We start from the raw sequence: 11,051 nt of genomic DNA on the forward strand, positions 1-11,051 counted from the left end.
AGATTTTTCGATTCAGCGTTGTAATTAATTTAAATCCATGGATTGAATATTCGGAATCTCAAGGTTCTAATAAATTTAATTTCTTCCGAAATATATCAACCCAATGGAACGGTATAATGAATTTGATTCCAATTCCATCAAATTCTGTTAAATTTCCATGATAGGGCTTATGATAATAGAAAACCCAAATTGCCTTTTTGAATATTGTGTACTTTCAACTGATAAAACAAAAACAAAGCCTGGACCTTTGCTTACAAAGATGCTTTAAAATTTGTAACGTAACAACTTAAATATATTTTAAACTAAAATATTACTCTATTTTGTAATATATTATAAGAAGGGTTTGGCTACCGAGGGCCCTAAGGGCACACGATAAAGATAAAGGATGATTTAGCTTTTCCCTTATAAGGGGGAAAGCCGGACAGCCTTATTACGGCTTATCAAGCAACAATTTAAGCATCATTAAGTAATGCGGTTTAATTCTTAATATAAGAAACCAAAAACAAACAATTCCAAAATTATATAGATCTGTCTGTCTCCAAATCACCTCTACCCTGATTTTAAGAAACAATTCATGCAAAAATGAAGACACAGTGCACTTTCCACAAATTCGACAACATATTTTGATGCTCACTCGTCATCATCATCATCCTCATCACGTCCTGCAGCTGCATTCAAAGCATTTAACCTCTCAATAAGCTTCTGCTTCCTCTCCTCATACGTCAACTTCTTCAAGTTATACCTACAAGTACACGGGTTATTAGCATTATCACAACCATTCATGTAGAATTATAATAAACGATCGTTAAATTGCATTATATGATTAATAGATGAAGCACACAATGTTTTAGTGCAAGTCAAGTCCGCAGGTCAAGCAAGTTGATTAGCTGGTCAAATGAGTAAAAATTTCGATAGGCCAGTCAAAACAGGGCAGCAAGGGTAGCAAAACAGAGTAAACATTTCAATAGGTCAAAACAGGGTAGCAAAAAATTTCACAACTACACATTCAAAATTAGATTTACAAATACTATTACAGAGTATTATTTTATAAATATAGTTTTATTTGAATATAATAGTATTAGAGATAGCATGCAATAAAATTAACTTTTCGGTCACTTTTAACTAATCTGATCCATTACATTTTAGCTACATGTCTAACTTAACTAACTTGGCCTGTTAAAGATCACATAATTTGATAATCAGAATTGACCAATCTTAGATGCAATTAAGAAAACTTGAAACTGCCATCTTAAATGATACTGTGACATAAATGGGACAGGTCTTCCTTTTTTCAACATAATGATATCATTGGAAGTTTGCATTTTGATGTGTTAACCTTATATCGAATCATTAAACATTTTTCACTCAATTCATGGCATCCAAATTCTTTATAGTTCTAAAATTGTACCTTTATGCAGTATACTGGTATAGAAAATGAGAATAACAGTGTTACCTCTTGTGCTCTTTAGGTTGCTTATCAGATTTCTTTGGGGTCGGGTCAGCACGAATAGCAGCATGCACCTTCTTGTAGATTTCTTCAAGGTTATCCGGACCAACACCAGCTTTAATGTAGTCAGAAAATTGACTCTGATACTTCTCTGGCTCATCCTCCATCAACATCTGTATATCAATCATCCATAAATATCAATTGACAGCACAGTAAATTTGACCAGTCAAAGACTATAGATTACTGTAATTTATATACCCACCCTCATATAAGAAGCAACATGTCCACCGAAAATGTACTTCCTGTGGACCTCAGCATCAAGTTGCTTACTGTCCTTGTTAAATCCAGCAAACCTCTTTTCACTATGAGGGATGTCAATACCACCATCCAAAGCACCCTGAACCAAGAAACACGTCAGCAAAATGATGACGTCAGCCTTTGTCATTGCAAGAAGTACCAAATTTACATATTTACTAGAGCTGGGTAAAATAAGTGAATAAACTGACACGCAGATAGGTTGACGGGTCAAAAACAGTTCATTGGCCTTTTTTGACCTTTTTACATGGCTCATTACAAAAAATATCAATACTACAACAGTTACATAATGAAAAAAGATTAGGGAGCTTTAGATGAAACTAAGTAAAAAACTTGCATGACCTTCAACTGTTTTGACAGTTGACAGTGAGCAATTTGTGATCAAATACCAACCTAAATTGACCCATTCATAACTAAATGAGTACTAATTGTGGCCACTTGTATTTGTTTGTAAAAGACTACTCAATCCCATTCCAATACATTAACATAAACTGGTAAATAGAAAGATATGACCATTATAATCAAAAAGTATTATAAGAACAACAATGCACCTTAAGAGCACCAAAAACACGGTTTCCGGTGGTTGTTCTAAGAAGACCAACATCCAAAAGAGCCCGAAAAGGCCTCCTGCTTTCTGCAGGCTCAACAGAGTAATCTTCCCCAGTTGCCTGCAAAGTAAATCCCTCAGTTTACCATAGATTCAAATAGTTACATTTTATAAGTAACTCAAAACAGATTACAAACCTCAACATTTCCCTGGTACTCCTCGTCCATCTCAAGTGTTTTCAAAACACGACGAGCCAATAAAAGACCAGTACAGTAAGCTGCATTTAAAGATACGTTAACACCTAGCAGCAGCACACAAGAGATTATGAACAAAAAAGGAAGACAAAGTACCCGCAGCATAATTGGTGAGCCCAACTTTAAGACCGTACTGGGGCAGTTCATGAGCATATGCTGATGCAAGAACCATATCCCCAGCAATGGTTGCAGACACAATTTGTGCAATTATATCCTTGTTGGTCTAATATAACTATTAAAGGAAACTTATGACAATACAGTTCGAAGCACGGAAAATAACAAGCTGAAGAAACATTAGATCATGCCAATACATATACTCTCAACAATTCAAACCAACTACCTGAACAAGTTGAAAAGCAAGTGAGAGAAAAAAAGTTGCAAGTCAAAAGGATACAAATCGCACGACATAACGATACTTTGGCGTGTTGTACTTGTTTTTGTCTTGGTTGATGAGACGAGTCCTTGCACGATAATCGGTCTTGCCCTCTGCAACAAAAAAACAATATAAAAACAAAAAAGGTTATCCCCATCCCCCATCAATCCAAACATTTAGAAAAATGAGCTACCAAAAAAACAGCTAAGAAACATACCTCTTCTTCTCTTAAACTTGACTTGAAACCGTTTGAAGTAGGATCGCGACTTCTGGGCTTTAACAAAAGCCTTCACATGTAAAAAAACACAGCAACAAATTAGACTTACATATTAAACCAAGTCTAAACATCATTAATTGGGCATATCCAAGCAAAAAAACACATCTCTAATTGAAAACTCAAAAACTACAAATGTATATGAGTTAACTAGAACCTAATGCCAGACAAAAGGTTTGTAAAGTTAATCAAAATTATACACAAATAGATGCACACTGCAAATGATAAAATGTTGACATAAGAATTGCATTTAGGGTATACCTTGTAACATACAAACTAACTCAAATCATGTTAACTTTTTGATAATTCTCATACTTGCATAACGTATGTTTATTATAACAAGTTCTTAATATTACAAAATTACCAATAATAATAGTTTTTATGCACAAGGATCTAACAATTACCATAAACTTGCAGCTCTGCTATACTTACATGCACATACAGACATACAGCGCAATGTTAACCTAGAACACAACAGACTAACTCAAAATGTAGCATTATTGCAACAGCTGTAGTCAATTGAGCTTTACTCAAATAACCTATAACGCACATTTCATATGAGGATCGAACATAAGCATGAATAAGTTGTAATTGCACAACTATACATAGAAGCCGAATGTGCAAATCAAATGATACAACAATTTCCGCTCGTGTATTAGATCAATCGATGAAATATAAATTAATAATAGCAAAAAGATGTATGAGAATCTTACCATGATGATCGTCGGCCGGCGGGGTGCAAAAGATTACAGATGCAAGTGAATTTTAAGGTGTTCAAATACTAAAAACCCTAGATGACAGTGAAGATCGACGGCTACGATTTATTTTGTCTAGGGTTTTCTGCTGCTGACGAAAGTATCACTTGGAACACCTAAGTTTAGATATATGGCAAATACACCCCCTTACAAATGATACTTCTTTCATTTGAGCATATTTGTAGAAGCTAGAAGATAGTACAATTAGGTCAACCCGATTCTATCTATGTTATGGTTTACATTCTTATTTGTGACGTACTGCTTAAAATTAACACTGTTATATTAGAGTCACTATAATATTTCTTTTCATTATTAACTCATTACATTTTACTAATATACATGGCATATCCATCATATGAATCCACATTAATTATTTTATTAACAAACTTATTATTAAAATTATCAAAAAATAAAATATACTACGTAATATGGAATGGATCGGTTTGTAAACTATTATCAAAAAATAAAATATAATATGGAATTGATCGGTTTGTAATATATGAAATTCTCTGATATTGGTTAATATTATACTCCTATGTCTCTTTCTCAAAGTGTCATTGATTCACGAATTCCAATACAAGCAAAAAAGGGCGGACCATTCACGATATGCTTGTATCAGCGCCAATAATTGGTGCAACCTTTGGCGTTAGTTTAGTAAAGAACCAGTAATAGTGGTCTAAGATGCAAAATGTGACATTGGTAAATAAAGAGTAATGTACTAACGGGTAATATGTACAATTGGATGTTTATTATTAATAATTTATATAGAAAATATGTCAATTAATGATTATCATTTAAATTAGACGTAATTACGGATCGTCTATGTGGTTTACCTCAAATTTCTCTTTTCATCCCTAAACCTTTTTTTTTTTTTTTTTTTTTTGGCTCTTCTCATCCCTTGAATTGAATTTTTAACGTAGCCTGTCTCTCCTTCTCACGACCATCTATTTATTCCGTTATCTTATTCCATATGCCTGACACATGAAAAAAATTTAGTCCTTTTATCCTTTTATTTAAAAGCCTAATTTGTTTTTTTCTTTTTACCTTTTTATTTTTCATTTAAAAAGTAATACAAGTACAAATAGATATGGGTTTAACTTCATCAATTTTATCCGATTAAGATTAAGAGTCATCGCTTAAAGCAATTTTATTATCATCAATTATCATGATCCAGATAAAAAACAATTATAAAGATCAACAATAATGTATAGCAAATGGATTGCTTTGTCATCTAAACTCATTTATTTTATTATTCGAAGTTCTTAATTCATTTCATATCAATTAAAATGAAGCAGATATGCGTAAGATATGTCGTCAACCAACAAAAGAAAATAAGTCGAAGATTCTCTAGTTAATTTGGTAGAGGAAAGTTCCACCCGAACACAAACACAAACCCGAACCCAAGTCAAAATTTATTAAATTTAAGGATCAAGAACCAATCCGATGTCCACCAAGTCAAGCTAAAAGTCAAAGGGATTCGTACTCATCCGATGCCGCAAGCCGTATGTGGTGTGATGAAGCACAATTAAAGATAGCTCTATCCGCCAAAGCTTCATAACAAGTTTCTGAAAATACATGGAAATACTACATGAAGAAAGCGAGACGCGTACAATATTTAAAGGTTTAAAGTTTTTTTACAAACCGGTTACACATGACTTGCCTCCTGACGAATACACGACGCTAATGAGGGCTCGTGAGAAAATTAAAAAAAAAAAAAAGATATGTGAAGCAATTGAAAGAGTCAAATGAAGACAAGTAATTATATTTTTTTATTTTCTAGTATTTTAATTAATGTGGTATTTTAATTATTGTAATATTTTAATTAATATGTCATATTTTAAATTATTGCATATGTTTTTAATTTTTAATGAACTTTTAGTTTTATTTAAAAAAATATTTTTTATTTTAATTTTAATAATTATTTGATTCTATAATTTAAGTAAATAATTAAAAATATTGAGAAATTATGTCATTGATGAGAGTGTTTAATCATGGGTTCATCATGGTGAGAAAAATCACTAAAATAACATTTAAATATTATTGTTACTGGAAAGAAAAAAAAATCGTGACCCCATTGATGTGTTAGCTACTCCTGATGAGTAAGCTTGTCATGGTTGGAAGCCCTCTTAGGGCATTCCCAACCATGAAAAATATGTTCACACATTAGTGCTACATCATCATTTTATTCCTATTACCAACTCACCACATATCACTTCCAACCATCACATATTTCCTCAACCACTAATGCACATTTGAAAAGAACAAGGAAGCCCTTGGAAAGAATTTTTGGAATGAAAAAACAATTCAAATTTGATAAAGATAGTACTGGTTCAAACCTTGGAAAGCCCTTTAATCTGGATGAGTAAAAGTAGACTAGTGGTGTGACACCGCTGTTTTTTTTTTAAATACGTGGCGGAAGCATTTATTTATTAATTACAAAATAAACATTAACTATTGTTAATACAACCGGTGTCACGTGTCATTACAAAATACATGTTTATACGGAGAATACGTATTTACAATATGTTTACAAAAGATTATTGTTTAAACAAAGCAAGACAACATCAGAGTTGACTCCTGTCAAACATAAAATCACCATGCCCGTCTTCTCCCCAAAAGCATCACTTACAAAAGCTAACAACCTGCAGAGAGAGGATGGAGGGGAATTAGCACGAAGCTAAGTGAGTACGACTAACCACAGGCAATAGTATACAGGAACCATCATACTAATCATGTCACAAAGTCTAACACACAATCATCATCCAAGTGCCGTCTACAGAGACTCTGGCGGCTCGGCCAAACCATTAACTACCAGGTGATCGGACTGGGGCTTACCAGAAGTTCCTCCACCACCGTGTGTATATATATAATCCACACGCGACGGACGCGTCATTCACATATATATACACCTCGATTGTCTAGGCTACCACATGAGGAACCCAACCCGCAAGTTGATCTCTCCTACCGAGGCTACCATACAATAGGGACGCACTGGGCTCCAGCAGACAAGCATCAACTAACATGCAGTCATCACAACGTACTAACTAACACAACAGTAAGTATATCTAACAAACATGGCAATCATAATATAACATGCTACTCTATACTATGTTCTCCGGTTAGTCACAATCACCAATTACCAGCAACCAGCAACCAGCTCAGATAATCTACTACTGAGCGGCTTCTTTATCCTTATCACCTAAACATAAGGCAAATTAAGTTAGTTACTGTCCATTAACACCAAATAACACAGTATATAAATTTTTGTATCAAAATACAAACGAGCAGCATAACGGCTAAAAATCAACACTTAGTAAAATATTTCACTGCCAAAGACACTCGGTCGACTGTCATAGACAGTCGGCCGAGTGTCTAGTCACTCGATCGATGGTCTTTCACATACACACTCGGTCGATGGTCGAGTCAGTCGGTCGAGTGTCAGGAGACACTCGGTCGACTGTGTTTATCTGCAAAAGTTGAAGAACAAAGTGACGGGTTTTACCCAAAATCGAACAATTCTTGCTCTAGAGCTCGATTATGACCTCAAAACTGACCAAATCGAAGACACTAAACATGTCGAAACATAAACCCACAAGATTTAGACTTAAACAACATCAAATCTAACCATTTTGACCTAAATTACACACTTTGTAAAAATTTACACAAAAACTCAATTTTCTCAAAGATTAAAGCATGAAAACTTGTGATTCTTACCTTGTTAGAATCAATAAATCACAAAGAACAAGATAGTAAGAAAGATTTGAGCTCAAGAATAAGGATTTAAGATCTAGGGTTTGGTAGTTGGAAGGGATGAAGAACGAGATATGTTTGTGTGTGTGAATAATCTGGAAACCAAATGAAGAAATTAGAAGCACTAGTCATCTAAAGTGGGTTAAAATCCCACACTGTACAACACACGGGTATTTATCAGTTATCTGATATCTTTTGTACATCATTTGGCAACCCAAACGAAGTCCAAATTAAATAAACAAACCTATTATGTGACCCTTGTCACAAACTGGTCCTAACCATATTATTAAATAATAATAAATATCAAATAAAAATAAAAACATATAATAGCACAATAGTAACTTAAGGGCAATTTAGTAATCTTACAGCTAGGCTCGATTGGGGATGTTACAAGTGGATGTTGCAAGTGGTCACAACTGAAATGTCCCGTTCTTATTGATTAAAAACGTTCCATATTAATTGATTTCGTTGCGAGGTTTTGACCTCTATATGAGACGTTTTTCAAAGACTGCATTCATTTTAAAACAAACCATAACCTTTATTTCATCAATAAAGGTTTAAAAAGCTTTACGTAGATTATCAAATAATGATAATCTAAAATATCCTGTTTACACACGACCATTACATAATGGTTTACAATACAAATATGTTACAACAAAATAAGTTTCTTGAATGCAGTTTTTACACAATATCATACAAGCATGGACTCCAAATCTCGTCCTTATTTAAGTATGCGATAGCGGAAGCTCTTAATAATCACCTGAGAATAAACATGCTTAAAACGTCAACAAAAATGTTGGTGAGTTATAGGTTTAACCTATATATATCAAATCATAATAATAGACCACAAGATTTCATATTTCAATACACATCCCATACATAGAGATAAAAATCATTCATATGGTGAACACCTGGTAACCGACATTAACAAGATGCATATATAAGAATATCCCCATCATTCCGGGACACCCTTCGGATATGATATAAATTTCGAAGTACTAAAGCATCCGGTACTTAGGATGGGGTTTGTTAGGCCCAATAGATCTATCTTTAGGATTCGCGTCAATTAGGGTGTCTGTTCCCTAATTCTTAGATTACCAGACTTAATAAAAAGGGGCATATTCGATTTCGATAATTCAACCATAGAATGTAGTTTCACGTACTTGTGTCTATTTTGTAAATCATTTATAAAACCTGCATGTATTCTCATCCCAAAAATATTAGATTTTAAAAGTGGGACTATAACTCACTTTCACAGATTTTTACTTCGTCGGAAAGTAAGACTTGGCCACTGGTTGATTCACGAACCTATAACAATATATACATATATATCAAAGTATGTTCAAAATATATTTACAACACTTTTAATATATTTTGATATTTTAAGTTTATTAAGTCAGCTGTCCTCGTTAGTAACCTACAACTAGTTGTCCACAGTTAGATGTACAGAAATAAATCGATAAATATTATCTTGAATCAATCCACGACCCAGTGTATACGTATCTCAGTATTGATCACAACTCAAACTATATATATTTTGGAATCAACCTCAACCCTGTATATGAAATGTCCCGTTCTTATTGATTAAAAACGTTCCATATTAATTGATTTCGTTGCGAGGTTTTGACCTCTATATGAGACGTTTTTCAAAGACTGCATTCATTTTAAAACAAACCATAACCTTTATTTCATCAATAAAGGTTTAAAAAGCTTTACGTAGATTATCAAATAATGATAATCTAAAATATCCTGTTTACACACGACCATTACATAATGGTTTACAATACAAATATGTTACAACAAAATAAGTTTCTTGAATGCAGTTTTTACACAATATGATACAAGCATGGACTCCAAATCTCGTCCTTATTTAAGTATGCGACAGCGGAAGCTCTTAATAATCACCTGAGAATAAACATGCTTAAAACGTCAACAAAAATGTTGGTGAGTTATAGGTTTAACCTATATATAACAAATCATAATAATAGACCACAAGATTTCATATTTCAATACACATCCCATACATAGAGATAAAAATTATTCATATGGTGAACACCTGGTAACCGACATTAACAAGATGCATATATAAGAATATCCCCATCATTCCGGGACACCCTTCGGATATGATATAAATTTCGAAGTACTAAAGCATCCGGTACTTTGGATGGGGTTTGTTAGGCCCAATAGATCTATCTTTAGGATTCGCGTCAATTAGGGTGTCTGTTCCCTAATTCTTAGATTACCAGACTTAATAAAAAGGGGCATATTCGATTTCGATAATTCAACCATAGAATGTAGTTTCACGTACTTGTGTCTATTTTGTAAATCATTTATAAAACCTGCATGTATTCTCATCCCAAAATATTAGATTTTAAAAGTGGGACTATAACTCACTTTCACAGATTTTTTACTTCGTCGAGAAGTAAGACTTGGCCACTGGTTGATTCACGAACCTATAACAATATATACATATATATCAAAGTATGTTCAAAATATATTTACAACACTTTTAATATATTTTGATGTTTTAAGTTTATTAAGTCAGCTGTCCTCGTTAGTAACCTACAACTAGTTGTCCACAGTTAGATGTACAGAAATAAATCGATAAATATTATCTTGAATCAATCCACGACCCAGTGTATACGTATCTCAGTATTGATCACAACTCAAACTATATATATTTTGGAATCAACCTCAACCCTGTATAGCTAACTCCAACATTCACATATAGAGTGTCTATGGTTGTTCCGAAATATATATTGATGTGTCGACATGATAGGTCGAAACATTGTATACGTGTTTATGGTATCTCAAGATTACATAATATACAATACAAGTTGATTAAGTTATGGTTGGAATAGATTTGTTACCAATTTTCACGTAGCTAAAATGAGAAAAATTATCCAATCTTGTTTTACCCATAACTTCTTCATTTTAAATCCGTTTTGAGTGAATCAAATTGCTATGGTTTCATATTGAACTCTATTTTATGAATCTAAACATAAAAAGTATAGGTTTATAGTCGGAAAAATAAGTTACAAGTCGTTTTTGTAAAGGTAGTCATTTCAGTCGAAAGAACGACGTCTAGATGACCATTTTAGAAAACATACTTCCACTTTGAGTTTAACCATAATTTTTGGATATAGTTTCATGTTCATAATAAAAATCATTTTCTCAGAATAACAACTTTTAAATCAAAGTTTATCATAGTTTTTAATTAACTAACCCAAAACAGCCCGCGGTGTTACTACGACGGCGTAAATCCGGTTTTACGGTGTTTTTCGTGTTTCCAGGTTTTAAATCATTAAGTTAGCATATCATATAGATATAGAACAT

General features: G+C 33.2%; 1 protein-coding gene across 1 annotated transcript; it reads right to left on the minus strand.

The window, feature by feature from the left end:
• Positions 1-348: 348 nt before the first annotated feature.
• Positions 349-4,009, minus strand: LOC139852184 (large ribosomal subunit protein uL18-like). The gene is made up of 9 exons (XM_071841412.1): positions 3,924-4,009; positions 3,154-3,223; positions 2,958-3,049; positions 2,660-2,786; positions 2,507-2,586; positions 2,314-2,430; positions 1,710-1,844; positions 1,454-1,620; positions 349-742 (listed from the first exon to the last, which is right to left on the minus strand). Exons 1-9 carry the CDS (start codon positions 3,924-3,926, stop codon positions 631-633), a joined length of 903 nt encoding a protein of 300 aa, XP_071697513.1. The 5' UTR covers positions 3,927-4,009; the 3' UTR covers positions 349-630.
• Positions 4,010-11,051: the final 7,042 nt, after the last annotated feature.

The sequence above is a fragment of the Rutidosis leptorrhynchoides genome, chromosome 6 (genome assembly GCF_046630445.1).
Source record: "Rutidosis leptorrhynchoides isolate AG116_Rl617_1_P2 chromosome 6, CSIRO_AGI_Rlap_v1, whole genome shotgun sequence".
NCBI classification, from domain to species: Eukaryota; Viridiplantae; Streptophyta; class Magnoliopsida; order Asterales; family Asteraceae; genus Rutidosis; species Rutidosis leptorrhynchoides.

Bases quoted from the DNA above. Each gene is read 5' to 3' on its own strand.
- LOC139852184 (XM_071841412.1), bottom strand. The intron at 2,431-2,506 runs GTTTGTAATCTG...TTTACTTTGCAG, and splicing joins AGTACCAGGGAAATGTTGAG to GCAACTGGGGAAGATTACTC. The intron at 1,621-1,709 runs GTGGGTATATAA...ATTGATATACAG, and splicing joins ATGTTGCTTCTTATATGAGG to ATGTTGATGGAGGATGAGCC.